General features: G+C 40.8%; 1 protein-coding gene across 6 annotated transcripts in view; it reads left to right on the top strand.

The window, feature by feature from the left end:
- Positions 1-15302, top strand: part of PLCG2 (phospholipase C gamma 2) — a 174614-nt gene extending 159312 nt beyond the window's left edge. For all 6 annotated transcript variants that reach the window (XM_072731458.1, XM_072731455.1, XM_072731457.1 and 3 more), the window contains 2 exons: positions 13974-14158; positions 14995-15302. In XM_072731458.1, coding sequence (XP_072587559.1) covers positions 13974-14158; positions 14995-15037 — 228 coding nt within the window. In that variant the 3' untranslated portion in view covers positions 15038-15302. The remainder of the gene's footprint in view (positions 1-13973; positions 14159-14994) is intronic.
- Positions 15303-17109: the final 1807 nt, after the last annotated feature.

Here is a 17109-nt window from a genome sequence, read left to right as displayed (position 1 = left end):
AAGTGAAAGGAGTCCGTGGATGGGGCAAACTTTACTGTTATTTTTAAAAATTGCCATAGCTATTCCAAACTTCAGTAGCCACCACACTGATAGTAAGATTGAAGACCCTCCACCAACAAAAAGATTGACTTGCTGAAACCTCAGATAATGGTGATCATTTTTTGACAACAAAGTATTTTTATGTTTTAAAGATTTTACTATCTGTTAGAGAGTGCACATGCATGAGCAAGGGGGGAGGGTAAAGAGAGGGAGAAGCAGGCTCCCCACTGAGCAGGGAGCCCAATGTGGGACTCGATCCCAGGACCCAGAGACCATGACCCGAGCCAAAGGCAGATGCTTAACCAACTAAGCCACCCAGGTGCGCCAACAACAAAGTATTTTTAAATTAAGATATGCGCATTGGTTTTTAGACATACTGTTATTGCACACTAAATGGATGACTTATGTATAGTGTAAACCTAACTTTTTTAAGCAGTGGGAAACCAAAAAAATTTTTTGACTCAATCTGTTGTGATATTTGCTTTATTTGGATGGTCTGAAAGCCAACCCAGAATATCTGAAGTGTGCCTGCAAAACTTCTGAATTCCAAGGATAAATAAAAAGCTAGACCTGCCGACATACTAAGTTATCTACTAAGAAAACAAAGCTAACATCAGACTTGTCCTCTTCAGCACTGGAAAGACTAAAGAACTCAGTCTCCAGCCACCCACATGTCAAGGCAACAGAAATGTATTTGTGGACATGCAGGATTTTAGATAAGCACCCTACTCTACAGAAATGTCAGGAGAGTGCTGGAAACAATGTTCTAGATGGATAGATGAAGAAGGGGAAATAGTACAGTTATATTTTATAGTATAAGTCTGATTAAGATTTTGTGATCTTAAGCAGAAGAATCTCTGAAACAAAAATACACTATGAAAAGTTTTGCACTAGTCTGGAATTGAAAATAATTATCAGCAAAACCCTGGAGCTGAGAGGTAAAACAGAGGTGTCCTAAATAGTTTTGACTTGGGTGCTCGCTTCGGCAGCACATATACTAAAAAAAACCTTTTGACTTGGATGCCTGGGAGTTCAGTTGGCAAATAAGCATCCTGCAAGTGGAGAGCTAATTGTGATACTTTGAGGTGAAAAGAAAATGTCTGCTTAACAGAAACTTGACTGGAAGTAAAAATAAGGAACAAAAGAAGAAATTAAAAATGGATAGTAATCAAAATGGAAGAGACAGAACATATTTGATTTAGGGAATGGGCTGAATTCTATCAGAAAAGCAAAAAAAAAAAAAAAATCTAACTGCAGTGTTTACAAGAAGTAAGCCTAAAACCATGGGGTATCCTGTGAACAATGAAAGATTACAATCCCCATCCCCAAAGAATGGAAGAAATTGGGAAGAAAAAATTAATCTCAAAGTATGAACTAAGATCAAAAGTATCAAAGATCATTAAAATCCATACAGAATGATAATTTGGTTTACAAAGGGATGAAAGAGGCCTAGGAGTTTAATTAGGATGAAGCATAATACCTAAATCTATAAAACAAAAGATTACTTGCTAAAAACAAATAAAATCAACAAGGACAGATAATCAAGCTAATAGTAACGGGCTTGATTTAAGAGCGAAATGCCTTTGTGTCCTACCAGTGGATAATATACACTGTTTCCTTCTGTTTCTCAGAATCTTTATAAACTTGATTGCATGATTGGTTGCAAAAACAACTTTAATACATTTTAAAGTAGAAGGATTTCATAAGTTGGTAAGATTTGGAAGATAATAAAAGGGCCCAAAAAGGGCACCTGGGTGGCTCAGTCAGCTAAGTGTCTGCCTTCGGCTCAGGTCATATCTCAGAGTCCTGGGATCTCATCCCTAGTTGGGCTTCCTGCTCAGCCAGGAGTCTGCTTCTCCCTCTGACCCTCCCCCTGCTTGTGCTTGCTTGCTCACTCTCTCTCCCTCTCCCTCTCTCTCTCCCTCCCTCTCCCTCTCCTCCTCCCCACCCCCCTCTCAAAGAAATAAAATGTTTTTTAGAAAGCCCAAATGTTCGCTTTTAGAAAAGAAATTCCTAGATAAAACAAATGAAAACAATTACCCAAACAGCAGTAAAATATTTATGCCATTAACTATATTTAGAAGAGGAAAGTGCTTCCCTTAAAACCAGAGAAGACTGAAAAACACTTGCACTAACTGTTCATCATAGTTTTTTGAACACTGGTAAAATAGGAACAAAATAAAGCCAACTGAATAAAATATAAAACGCAGAAGAAAAAACAAATGCTGATGCATTAAGATCCATTAAATAAACTTTTTGTCTGCTTAATGAAAGAAAGAGCAGAAACAAGAGTGAACATTGAGAAGGAGAGTGAACCCTAAAATAAGATACATTTATAAACTAGGGCAAATGAGTGATTGCCTTGAAGAATGTACATGGGTGAAAATTGTTTTTAAAAAACAGCAGAGAACTCACAAATCCTATATCACTACAACACCTATCAGGTAAAACAGGTATTAGATCTGGATGGTTTTTTTTTTTTTTTGAAAGATTTTATTTGTTCATCAGAGACACACAGAGAGAGGCAGAGACATAGGCAGAGGGAGAACCAGGCTCCCTGTGGGGATCTTCATGAGGGGCTTGATTCGAGGACCCTGGGATCATGACCTGAGCCAAGGGCAGACGCTCAACCACTGAGCGACCCAGGTGCCCCAGATCTGGATTTTTTAAAAATATTTTATTTATTTATTCATGAGAAACCCAGAGAGAGAGAGAGAGAGAGAGAGAGAGAGGCAGAGACACAGGCAGAGGGAAAAGCAGGCTCCATGCAGGGAGCCTGACGTGGGACTTGATCCCAGGTCTCCAGCATCAGGTCCTGGACTGAAGGCAGCACTAAACCGCTGAGCCACCTGGGCTGCCCAGGTCTGGATGTTTTATAGCTAAGTTCTACCTAGATTTAAAGAACGTAAGTTCTTTAAGTAAGTTCAGTAAGTTCTGAGCTGAGAGGTAAAGTTCTGAACGTAAGTTCAGTAAGTTCTACCTAGATTTAAAGAACGTAATTCTAATGTTAATCCATTGAGGTCAATAGAAAAATGGAAATGCTCCATTAATGTCTTGAAGCTATAGAATTGTATCCATTTTTTTCACTTTTTTATTTAAATTCAATTTGCCAATATATATATACACACCCAGTGTTCATCATACCACGTGCCCTTCTTAATGCCCATCACTCAGTTACCCCATCCCCTCACCCACCTCTCCTTCTGCAATCCTTTGTTTTCCAGAGTCAGGAGTCTCTCATGGTTTGTCTTCCTTTCTGATCTTTCCCCAATCAGTTTCCCCCCTTCCCTTATGGTCCTTTCCACTATTTCTTATAATCCACATATGAGTGAAAAGTGCACCTCTACCTCTTCTTCCCCTCATAGAGTCTTAGATAATTCTTTTTTTTTTTTTAGATAATTCTTAAAAAAAAAGTCATTTCCATCTATTTTCTAGAACAATATATTACAAGTGAGTAGTTACTCCAATAATGCAAGGATGGTTTGGCAACAGTTTGAGTGGCAACACATAAATCACTAAATGCCACAAATGTAACCAGTCAAATGAAATAATTGCATCTCTTTACCACAGTTAATAGTAATTATCTCCATTCACAAATAGGGCTATTTATTTAAAGACTCCAGTTTTAAGGAGACTGATTTTTATTTGTCTTTATTATCTTTATTATTTGTATTTATTATCTAACCACTTAGTTCTAGAAACAACAATTGTAAATGTAGGGTGGGAGGCAGAGACAGAGGAAATGTCACTCATGATATTGATAAAAACTCTAACAACACATTAGTGAAATTTAAATAAGAAAGGCATACAGCTCATTGGGGCGCCTGGCTGGCTCAGTCAGTAGAGCATTGCAGCTCTTGATTTCAGGGTGGTGAATTCAAGCTGGATGTTGGGTGTAGAGATTAAAAATAAAATCTTTTAAGAAAGGAATATAGCTTATAACCACCACCTGAATCAGTAGAAATATATACTAACCCTTCCAGAAATTAATGTTTGGGAATCAGAGATATCAATATAAAATCACTTTGAATCACACACACACTGATATATATACAGTCTTACAGATAAATACAGAAATAAATGCATGTTTGCATTGGAAGACATAGCTCTTTTTTTTTTTTTTGACATAGCTCTTCTTTATAGAAGAATTCCAGATAATAAATGTATAAAGGAATGAGAAATAGATAATCACCATTCCAACACCACATTAATAACTGCTACAGGTATGATCTAATAATGGATGCTAAACTTTCATTTATAATGAAGGTTTCAGGAGACATAGGATGTCTGCATAGTCTCAAAGTATCCTCCTTCAAGAAATGAATTGGAAATCAGTGTTACCATCGGTAATAAGATGTGTTGACATCATGTACCTCCTGAGAAGGCAACACCACTTCTATGACATTCTTGCCAAAGCTGCGTAATGCCAAACAAATCCTGGGAAAACACCAAACCCAAATAGTAGGACATAGTACTGAATTACTGGCTAAATTCTATAAAAGTGTGAAGGTCATAAAAGGTCAGAAGTTGGAGGAAGTGTCACAGATTGGAAGACTCTAAGGAGACACAGCAACTCCAGGCAATGTGGGATCTTGGCACAGAACAAGGACACTCGTGGGAAAACTAAGTAGAACATGTAAACTTCTTAGTTTAGATAATTGCACTATGATTGTGCAGGATATTAACCTTGGGGAGTGAGGATGATGTAGGGAATAGAAGAGCTCTCTGTACTAATGTTGTAACTTTTCTGTAAGTTTAAAATTTTATCATAAAAAAATTAAAGCATCAGCATTGTTTTTGAAAAAAGGGAAAAACAAAAAACCCACCCAAAGATACAGAACTCCATAAAGAACTTGTCACAGGCCAGGTGCAGTTTATTAATGAAGATATTCTTTAAGACTTTAAGGACTCTAAATTTTAAAAATACATAGATCGATCTAAAACAAAGGCTTACAACAGACGATACAAGGGTTCTAAGTGAGAATAATAAAATCACAACATAAACAAATTGATATACTCAAAATGGTGATAATCATAGGGGAAGATGAGAGAATTAGGGAGAACAGCCAGACCTTTCTCCCTAAAGATAATCCCCAGAAATGGAAAAACCAAGAACTTGCATTTTAAGTTTTGTTGTTGTTATTCTTTTGAGAACTCTAATCAAAAGACACTCCCAATTTTGAGAAACCAGGATTATGAGGACTGGGGGGATGGTGAACAAGGAGAAGGCTGGGGTATTTTTTTTTTTTTTTTGGCTAATAATCCTTCTAATACTTCCTGACTTTCAATTTTGTGCATATATAATTAACAAAAACCGAAATTAAAAATTAAAACCTAAATAGAAGGAGATGATGCATTGATGGGGAGCATAGGACATTCAAGGACATTTGCTATTATGGTGATGAGAAAAATGGGCCAGTAGTAGCTGGGTGTGGGCTGGGTGTTTGCTGCTGATGCAAGCGATTTACTGGGAAGGGGATGATGGTACAGGAGAGGGGACCCTGGGGCCAGCAGGAAAGAAAGGTGGCACACAGGCCCAGAATGGGCAGATTTCCCATATAATTCCCTCCTCTGTTCAATGTGAAACAAGAAGCAAGGCCATTAGCTGAAACCAGGAAGGTCTGAGAGGGAGGTGTGAAATAGTCATCTTAAGAGAGCAGGAAAAGAATATCTTAGCTAAATACAGTAGGATTACACTGTTTAATGTGCTTCTAGGATATATGCATTAATATTTTATTTAGGGTTTTTGCCCTGAGAGTCTGTAGTTTTCGGTCAGGTTTTGTTGGGTTTCTCTCTCAGAACTGTGGCACATTTTGAATAGAACTGGAGTATTTACTAACTATACCTAACAGATGTTCAAGACCTCATTTGGGAAACTTTTTGGGCCAGTCATAAGAGCTTTCTCATTTTCTTCTAAGATGAAATGAGTCTCTTCCATTTTTTTTTCTTAGGGGATAATTTTCTATAGTAGGAAATATACATGTATGTCTCTGAAATAAAAATTGGAGATATAAGAGCCTTCTAATGAATACAAATACATATTCATTCTTTTCATTACCATCTTGGTTTTTATTTCGCAATTTCCTGCCATTTCTAGGTTTACCTTTGCTGACTCAGTCTGCTTCACTTAGACTTGTTCTTTTTACCACTCCTTGTGTGTGGATATTTAATTCATTTCTTCCCTATCGTTTTTGGGGTGCTAATGAAATGAAGTCTGAAGGCCATATGAAAGGAGGATGATCCAGAGCGAGGTAGCCTTCCTCTCCTGAAACACTCATCAGAAAAAAGGAAATGGCACAGGCCCAGGACTCAGGCCAGTGATCAGCTGCTTGCTGAACAGATTAGGATAAAAGCGGACACAGCTCTGAAGCCAGGATATATAATATTCTTAAGAACCTAGAGCTCTGAGCAATCATCTTAGCCTTAACCCTTTGCTGGCCTTGCCCCGGGAGTCCTCCATTTAGAACATTCAGAAAAGCACGGGGCACCCAACTGGCTCAGTTGGAAGGGCACGCGATTCTTGATCTCAGAGTCCTGAGTTTGAGCCTCACATTGGGTGTGGAGATTACTTAAATAAGTAAGTAAAAAAAGAAAAAAAAATTAACAAAACCAGATACCAATATATAGATTCAGAGAGGAAAGAAACCGCATTCAAGATGAGCTTGCATTTTAAAATTTTAAAATCCTTGACGAGGGGCACCTGGGTGGCTTAGTTGGTTAGCCGTCTGCCTTCAGCTCCAGTCATGATCTCAGGGTCCTGAGATTGAGCCCTGCATCTGGCTCCCTCCTGAGCAGGGAGTCTGCTTCTCCCTGACCTTGTTCCTGCTGTCTGTCTGTCTGTCTGTCTCTCTCAGTAAATAAAATCTTTAAAAAATAAAATTAAAAAAAAAATAAAATAAAATGCTTGAGGAAAGTATAGCTAACAAATGTAAAAAGGCAAGAGGATTAACCCAGGGAATCTAAAAATAATTTGAAATACTTTTTTTTAAATAAAAAGAATTCAGTAAGTACAGGCATTTAAAAAAGAACCACCCTTTTTACTATTAATTAAGATCATGGAGGAATGAGAGGGCCAATTAGAAATTCTGGAAATACAGTTTGAAAAATCTTAAACCGCCCCCCCCCCAAAAAAAAAAGAAAGAAAGAAAGAAAAGAAAAATATTAACCAGTCTTTTTTAAAACTTAGTAAGTAGGAAATTTTGGGCTGGATATAGCTAAGGAAAGAATCTGTAAATGTGAAGATTGTGTTGGGGAATTTGCTTTGAAACTGCAAGACTAGATAAAAATATGAAAAGGGTAGGGGAAAAGAAAAAGAACCAGGTACAGAATGCAAAGCTCCAGCATAAAGTATTTGAAATGATGATGGCTGAAAAATCTCCTGGCATTGAAGAGGCACATGCTCTCCAGCTTTAAATAGCAGCAGTATTAAGTATAGATGCACATAAAGCTACATTCCACTGAATTGGCCAAATATCAGAATAAAGAGAAAATTATAAAAATGAAGATTACCTCTAAAGGATTCTATGAAGGACTGTGGATCACCAACACTCCCATCTATAGCAACCGCAGCCTGAAGACTAACAGACAGCTTCAAAACACTTAAGACACACAGCTGGAAATCTAGGCATTCTGTATCCTAATAATTGCCATTCAAGAGTGAGGGCAAAATGAAGATAGTTTTCACGCCTACAGAGATAGATAATTTGGTGCTAAGAAGAACTACCAAAATCCTTACTTATGCAAGAAAGACTAAAATGGCAAGAAGCAATGGTGACCAATGAAATCCGTAAACTCTTCAATAACAAATAACTGTCGACTTGGAAAAAACTAAATTTTTGTGTGAAAACTCATATTTGAAAGAAAACCAGGCAATGATGATTCTAAAATTCTAAGAGGGAATGAGGGAGTCTTGATTAGGAAGGATGCACAAGGCAAACAACCTTCTCTTTCTTCCTTTGGCATCACCACAGCTGTTTATAGTTATTCATTAAACTGTATGTTTTGTGTTCTTTCCTGAATGTTCGTTGTGGAATACTGAGGACTGAATTACGGAACATAGCTATAAACGCTTTGGGATTTGGAAAATGAGATAAAGGTCTGCAAGGGTAGAAGCATTTGAATTTTGAACTTAACCTGAACAAAAGTCATTATAAATGAAAGCAACAGAAGTTGTTTTATTCTGGGTAGAGAGAAGGTGAAGAGAGATCATTTGTAGTACAGGATTAAGATTTGAATGCAGTTTCTGTTCTGCTTTATTTTTAATAGGAAGGGAAGCTGGTCTCCTTGGGGTGAAAGCATAAATTTAAGTAGAGTCATTACTGACTTTTCCCAGTGCCTCACTCCATGCTGAATAGTCATGAGGACTGTCTGTCTTACCTCCACTCCCTGTGCAAAGACTGTCTTCTTTTTCTCCCTCAGCACCTTTGCAAGTGGCCAGAATAATCTTCTCCATCGCTCTCCCCACTCTCCAAGGTCAGAGTTCTGTTATCCTGGGGGATGTCCATGATGTGTTGTTAAGTTGTTAAGGTGGAGGGGAAATTTGCAGAGCAAGGTGTGGTCTGAGACCATTTTTTATAAAAATAAATGACAGGAGCAACCCATTCATGAATACTGATGCACAGTTTTGTAGTGCTGGAGTCTGTCACTTGAACTACTTCATCAGCAGTAGCAGCCAACAGACGGATCTCTGGAGTAGCCATCTTTTACATAAGTCAGAAGATGGTGGAGTAGGGGTGCCTGGGTGGCCCAGTCAGTTAAGCATCTTCCTTGGGCTCAGGTCGTCATCCCAGCCCCTGGGATGGAGCCCCAAGCCGGGCTCTCTGTTCAGTGGGGAGCCTGCTTCTCCCTCTCCGTCTGCTGCTCCCCCTGCTTGTGTGCTCTTTCTCGCTCCCCCTCTCCCTCTCAAATAAATAAATAAATAAAATCTTAATTTAAAAAAAAAGATGGCAGAGTAGGAGGATCCCGAGCTTATCTCCTCCCACGGATACACACAGACAACAACTACATATAATAAAACACACTCTGAAAATGACCTGAAGACTGGCAGAGCAGATTGTCCACAGCTAAGGACCTAAGAAAAAGCCAGAGCAAGAAGGGCCAGAGGGGCAGAAGCAAGGGAACCAGCCCCCAGTGCAGTGACCCGTACACAGGAGGAATATCACGGGCACAGAGGTGCTCCCCACGGAGCAAGGGAATCAAGTCCCACATAGGAACTCCGAACCCGGGGGACCTTCACTACGAAGACGAGCCCTAAATCTGGCTTTGAATTCCAGAATTCCAGTGCTGCTGAACTCCAGGAGAGCCACTGGGCTGCAGGAAACAGACTTCATACTCAAAGGGCCATGGTGCTGTATCACTCCATCTGAGGCCCAGCACAGAGGCAGCAGTTTGAAAGCACCTGGATGACACCTGAAGGAGTTATTAATTTTAGGGCATGTGCTGGAGGGTCAGGGATCTGTAGGAGTTTTCTGTACATCCTGCTTGCTGGCAGGATGCTGGGGGCAGGCGGTTCTGACCCTCTCCATCAACTTTGCTGGCACCATTCACCCCACCCGGGCATAAGTGCTGACACCAGAGATATAAAGAATTATAAAACACTACTACCAAAAATTATACAGCAACAAGTTGGACAACCTAGAAGAAATGGATAGATTCCTAGAAACCTACAGTCTTCCAAAATTGAGTAAGAAATTGAACCAATGATCAAAAAACTCACGACAAACAAAAGTTCAGGACCAGAGGGCTTCACAGGTGAATTCTATCAAGCATTTAAAGAAGAAGAGTCAGTAACTTGTCCTTCTCAAATTATTCCAAAAAACAGAAGAGGAAGTAATGCTTCAAAATACATTCTGTGAGGCCAGCATTATCCTGATACCAGAATCAGACATACAGTTAAAAAAAGGAAAAAAAGAAAATTACACATCAATATCCCTGATAAACATAGATGTAAAAATCCTCAACATATTAGCAAAGTAAAAACAACAATAAATTAAAAGCACCATTCACCACCATCAAGGGGATTTACTTCAGGGATGCAAGAATGATTCATTATCCACAAATCAGAGTATGTATCACATTACTAAAATGAAAGCTAAAAATCATCAATAGGTTCAGGAAAAATATTTGTTAAAATTCAACATCCATTTATAATAAAAACTGTCAAAGTGAGTGTAGACAGAACATACCTCAAAATAGTAGAGGTCATATATGACAAACACAGAGCTAGCATCCGACTCAACAGTGAAAAGCTAAAAGCTTTTCCTCGAAGATCAAGAATGAGACAAGGGTGTCCAGTCTTATTCAACATAGTACTGGAAGTCCCAGCCACAGCCATGAGACATGACAATAAAAGGAACCCAGATTGATAAGGAAGAAGTAAAACTTTGCAGATAACATACTATATATAGAAAAATCCTAAAAATTCCACCAAAAAAAAAAAGCCATTATAAGTAATAAATGAATTAAGTTACAGGATACAAAATTAGTATACAGAAATCTGTCATGTTTCTGCACACTAATAACAAATTAGCAGAAACAGAAATTAAGAAAACATCCCATTTACAATTGCATCATAAAGAATAAAATAACTAGAAAATTTCATCAAGGAGGTGAAAGACTTGTACTCTGAAAATCCAAAGACACTGTTGAAAGAAACTGAAGATGACACAATTAGGTGAAAAGTTATACCATACTCACAGATGGGAAGAATATTGTTAAAATGTCCATACTACCCACGGTGATCTATGATTCAGTGCAATCCCTATCAAAATCCCAAGAGCATTTTTCACAAAAGTAAAATAGTCCTAAACTTGTATAGAATCACAGAGGAAAAGCCTTTGAGCAATTCCTTTTCTCTGAGAAAGCAACCTTGAGAAAGAGCAAAGCTGAAACAATTCCAAATTTCAAGATATACTACAAAACTGTAGTAGTCAAAACAGTGTGGTACTGGCACAAAAATAGTCACATAGATCAGTGGAACAGAATGGTTTGCAGAAATAAACCCACACCTATGTGGTCAATGAATCTATGACAAAGTAGGCAGTAGCATACAATGGGGAAAAGACTGTCTCTTCAATAAACGCTGTTGGGAAAACCGGACACTACATGGAAAAGAATGAAACTGAACTACTTCTTGTTCCACACACGAGAATAAACCCAAAATGAATTAAAGACCTAAATGTAAGAACGGAAACCACAGAACTCCTAAAAGGAAACACAGGCAGTAAACCCTTTGAACATTGGCCTTAATAATATATTTCTGCATCTGTCAAAAGCAAAAATAAGCAAGTGGGATTACGTCAAACTAAAAAGCTTTATGCACAGCAAAGGAAGTCATCCACAAAATGAAAAGGTAACCTACCGAATTCATGCAACTCAACACCAGAAAAGAAACCAATCTGATCAAAAAATGGTCAGAGGACCTGAACATTTTTCCAAAGAAGACATACAGATGGCCGACAGACATGTGACAAGATGCCCAAACTCACTAATCAGGGAAATGCAAATCAAAACCACAATGATACCAGCCTCACACCTGTCAGAATGACTAGTATCAAAAAGCAAAAAATAGCACATGTTAGCAAGAGAAAAAGAAAACCTCATTCAGTGTTTTTCTTTTTTATAATAAATTTATTTTTTATTGGTGTTCAGTTTACCAACATACAGAATAACACCCAGTGCTCATCCCGTCAAGTGCCCCCCTCAGTTCCCGTCACCCATTCACCCCCACCCCCCACCCTCCTCCCCTTCCACCCCCCCCCCCCCCCCAGTTCGTTTCTCAGAGTTAGGAGTCTTTATATTCTATCCCTTTCTGATATTTCCCACACATTTCTTCTCCCTTCCCTTAGATTCCCCAAATGAATGAGAACATATGTTTGTCCTTCTCCGACTGACTTATTTCACTCAGCATAATACCCTCCAGTTCCATCCACGTTGAAGCAAATGGTGGGTATTTGTCACTTCTAATGGCTGAGTAATATTCCATTGTATACATAGACCACATCTGCTTTATCCATTCATCTTTCGATGGACACCGAGGCTCCTTCCACAGTTTGGCTATTGTGGACATTGCTAGAAACATCGGGGTACAGGTTTGGTAGGAATGTAAATTGGTGCAGCCACTGTGGAAACAATATGGAGGTTCCTCAGAAAATTAAAACTAGAAATACCATACAATCCAGTAATTCTAGTAATCTACCCACAGAAAATGAAAATACTAATTCAAAAAGATAAGTGCACCCCTCTGTTTATTATTGTAGTAGTATTTACAGTAGCCAAGATATAGAAGCACCCTGTGTCTACTGATAGAGGAATGGATAAAGAAAATGTGGTACATACACAATGGAATGTACCTCAGCCATAAAAAAGAATGAAATCTTGCCATTTGCAGCAACATGGATGGACCTAGAAGGTATTATGTTACATGAAATAAGAGAAGGACAAATGCTATAGGATTTCACTTAGATGTTGGATCTAAAAACCAAAACAAATGAACAAAACAGAAATAGACTCAAATACAGAGAACTGGTGGTTGCCAGAGAGGGGATGGGTGGGAGGATGGACAAAACATATGAAGGGGATTAAGAGGAACACACTTCGAGTTATAAGTCATGGGAATGAAAAGTACAGCATAGGGAATGTATTCAATATTTTAATAACTTTATATGGTAACAGATGGGAACTACACTTATTGCAGTAACCATTTCCTAATGTATATAATTGTCAAGTCACTATGTTGTACAACTGAAATTAATATTGTAGGTCAACAATACTTGTACTTCAATATTGTACTTCAATTTAAAAAATCAGTAGAGTAAAACATCCTCTTCCTCCCATGCTGAAATCCCAACTGCTTATTGTGATAATTTTTTTTTTCTTGACATAGTGGAGGGAATATTTTGGGTAAGACAACTGCAAAGTTTAAGGGCAGGTAGCTTCAGTCATGGCTGGATCCAGGCGCTCACCCAGTGGCTCTATTTCCCTCTCTTTTGACTTCATTCCCAACTTTCTCTACAGGATAGCAAGGGGACCGCTAGCAGCTAGAAACATTCACTGCTCTTTGAACTGATCCCCAAGAAATATTTTCGTTTCTACCAAGACCACCAACCAAAGTCCCTTGGAATTGGCCTGGCTTGGGTCACATGCTCACAGTGGTGGCAGAGGGAGAAAGACACCATTACTGGCTAGAACTAAGTTGTGTGCCACCTCTGGGGGGTGTAATCTAGGTTACCTTGGTTTTTGAGGGATGGGGTAACAGCTTTGAGATACAATTTGTATACCGTATGATTCACCCATTTAAAATGCACGATCAATCTCAGAACATTTTCATCACCCCAAAAAAGAAACTCTTGCTCATTAGTTCGGTCCACCCCCCACCCCAGCAACCACTACTTTTCTATCTCCAGGAATTTACATGTTCTTGACATTTCATATAAATGGAGTCCGTGTGCGTGATGTTTTGGAACTGGCTTCTTTAACTTCATGTTTTCAGGGTTCATCCGTGTCATAGTGTGTCATCTTGCCTTTTAGGGTCTCAAAAGACCCGCTGGCTTCTGCTTCCCTCTCTGTCCTCATTCTAGGCTGTTCTCCCCCTTCTCTGTTGTGTTCTACTTTAAAAGCACATAGCTACTTAGACCCTTTGCATTTGGGTAAGGACTAGAAGGTGATGGAGAATAAAAACCCAGATTTAGGCATTAGGATCAGTGGGCAATGCAGTTATCTCAGTGTTTCTCCATAAGGTCACCCTTTATTGTGAACAAGAGTTTTTCAGATCACTTGCTTTCAATGGAGTAAATAACTGAGTTTTAGCTTTGGTTAAAATGGGCCCTGTGTTTTCGGGGATAATCCCAGTTGCAAAACTCTCCCGCTCCCCTCACTCACTCTGTGAAGGGACAGAGTCCCACACGGTCCCCTCCTGGTGCTTTTCTCCCCTCCAGGAGAGCGAAGAGGAACTTTATTCCTCCTGTCGCCAGCTGCGAAGGCGGCAGGAAGAGCTCAACAATCAGCTCTTTCTGTACGACACACACCAGAACTTGCGCAACGCCAACCGGGATGCCCTCGTTAAAGAGTTCAACGTCAACGAGAACCAGCTCCAGCTGTACCAGGAGAAGTGCAACCGGAGGTAGGCTGCTCCCCACTCCTGCTTCCCCTGCAAATGCCCAGGTCTCTAGGGACACCTGCGTGGCTCAGCGGTTGAGCATCTGCCTTTGGCTCAGGGCGTGATCCAGGATTGAGTCCCGCATCGGGCTCCCTGCATGGAGCCTGTTTCTCTCTCTGCCTGTGTCTCTGCCTCTCTCTCTGTGTCTCTCATGAATAAATAAATAAAATCTTTTTAAAAAATGCCCAGGTCTCGCTCCTGCAGGCAGTAATGTTGGGCCCCTGGGAGCCTGATGTGGGACTTGATCCCCGGACCTGGGGTCGTGCTGTGAGCCAAAGCAGATGCTCAACCACGGAGCCACCCAGGTGTCCCAAGACCACTACCTTCTAAAGAGCCTGGTCAGGTTCCCCCATCCAGTGGTTCTGGATTGGGGCAGACCTCATCTTCCTCACCCGCAAGGGATGCTTCTGGTTGTACTGCAGAAGTAATGTGAGGTGCCGGGGAGGGGTGGACAGCCACGCCTGCCTAGTGTCCTGCAGTGTGCCAGATAATCCTGCTCAACAGAACTGCCCTGAACCGCCAGAGCAGACTCCAGTGGGAAACCGTGTAGACTCCTCACCCACATGTTCATTTCATCCACACTGCAGCCTGCAGAGCAGCAGTGACCCCAGTGCAATGCCCAGTGAGGAAACAGATTCAGAGAGGTTCCATGTCTTGCCAGGAGGAGCCCACTTGGCCAACCGTCAGCCCTCTACCACCCAGCCACGAAGGCCCTGCAGAGAGTGGATGAAGTTTATACTATTCGGCACATGGCCCATGTCTGAGCCTAACTCACGATGGTGAAATCTGTTTTGTTGCAGGTTGAGAGAGAAGCGAGTCAGCAACAGCAGGTTTTACTCCTAGACGCTGGGGTACATGTGTCTGGGTGTCACACGCGTGTGTGTGTATAGGAGAAAGTCCTCTCTTCAGACCCTGGATACATGCTCATCCGTGAGGTCATCCTCTCTGCAAGACTGGCATCAAGATGACATTTCTGAAGATCCGACTGGCATGAGTTGGGGTTATTTCCTAATTTTTTTCATCTTGGACAATTTCTTAACTTATATTTTCTATAGAGGATCATAAAAACATGTTCCAAACCTCCTTGAATAAAAGCAGTGAAAATCTTGATGAGTTAACCCTCCTGTGCTTGACCGTACAGTGAACAGCATTCCTTTTCCAGCCTCTAAAGACCCAGGTAACTGACTTCCACGGAGGATGAGCCCCATATGTAAGGAACTAATTCATTAGATTCTGAAAAGAATTTTTACCAAAAGGCAAATGATTCCACAGTTAAGGCCATCGGATTTCACCAGGGCCCAAAGAGGAGCCCTGCCCCCAGCTGCCCCGTGTGCCGGGCTTTGCTCCGTGGGTGCCACCACTGGCCAGCTGTCTAGACAGACCTGCAGCCTGTGCCTCAAAGGTGGTTGAGGAATGGAATCTCTGTTCAGTAGGACAACTTTCCAGTCGACGATGGAGACTTACTCTGTGACTGGAGTTATTGGGGTGAGGGCCACTTTGATTTAGAAGTCTGTCAGGCCACTGGGAAGACCCACTGGGAAGGCTCAGCCCACTTCTCACCCCGCCCCCATCTCTGCCCACTTGTGAGCTGGCCGCATGACTGCTGGAGAGGCCCCGTGTCTGCAACTCTCCATAGACAAGAGGTCATTTACCAACTTAAAAAGATGATCACAGTTTAGCCCTCTGGGGTTATCCCATTTTCTGGAGCACTGAGCTAAGCCTTAAGCCTTAGCAAACTACAGAAAAAAACCTACCTCCAGCCATCACCAGAGAGGCAGACCCACCTAGGACAAGATGATACTCGTCTACATCTTGATATTGATACGATTGAATGCTTCATACAGTGTGGTGATTTAATAAGGCTTCTTAAAGGCAAGGATAGTTTGGAGGTGGAGAGTATGACTCAGTAGACTCATGACTTGGTCAGAGGGAATTGAGAACGGATTTGGGTGTGTGGTGGGGGGGCAGGTGATGGTGAGAAAAAATACGATCGTTTCAGGAGGACCAACTAGCAGTTAACCTGGTGGATTTACTGGTTGGAACTGGATAGTAGACACGCATTCAGCCCTTCCCTAGTTACCCTGGACTTAGCCTGCATGTACTGGGAAGTACATGAAAACCAGCCAGGCTTTGTGTGTGTTCAAAAGACCTTATGCTTGCATTCCATAGAAGTTTTTAAGCACCTCTATACATCAAGTACTGTGCCCGAGGTCAGGGGCACGACGTAAAAAAAAAAAAAAAAGGTTTTTTAGGGGGGAAAAAAAAAGCCATGCTTACTGTTCTGGAATTTATCTATCCCCATGCTCCTGAAAGAAATGCATTTTACTTTCCTTAAAGCCTGGAGTATAGTCTGATGAGGCAGAGCTGTTATCTTGTGATATTTATTCGTCAAACTGGAGTTGCTATCTTATTTTGCAGTCAGCAACTAAAGTGAAGAATATTCCTGATGGTAGCAAATGTCCAAAGCAACTTTGAATAGAGGTGAGATGCAAAGACACGGAGGGAAGTGCTGCAGGGAAGGAATTTGCAGACTCTCTACCCAGTGCCCCATTTGCCATTGGCCAGGTGGCCACTGGAGCCTAATGATTGCACCCTCAGCCCTACCTCCAGACTTCCTTTGCCTCCATCATTACCTCTACACCATAGAGCTCAGGTGCTGCTGTCATTCCCCCCGTTTTCAGCTCAGAAGTGAGCAAAAGACATAAACCTCCCCACTTCACTTCATTTTACAGTCAAAGAGCTAAGTAAAGGCCTGGATCCCCTTTCTGCTTAAAATGGACTTTCTGCTAGGGTGGCATATTAAGACAGTGTGGCATAGAAGGAAAAAAACCATCTTTTCAGCTGCTACTATGTGAAATCCCTGCCCAGCCGCACCTATGCAGCAAAAATGCAGGGGGATGGTGGGGGTTATACTA

This window comes from Vulpes vulpes, chromosome 12, assembly GCF_048418805.1.
Source record: "Vulpes vulpes isolate BD-2025 chromosome 12, VulVul3, whole genome shotgun sequence".
Classification (NCBI taxonomy): domain Eukaryota; kingdom Metazoa; phylum Chordata; class Mammalia; order Carnivora; family Canidae; genus Vulpes; species Vulpes vulpes.
Note: the sequence above shows the minus strand (reverse complement) of the source record. Positions and strands in the feature narration are given on the sequence as shown.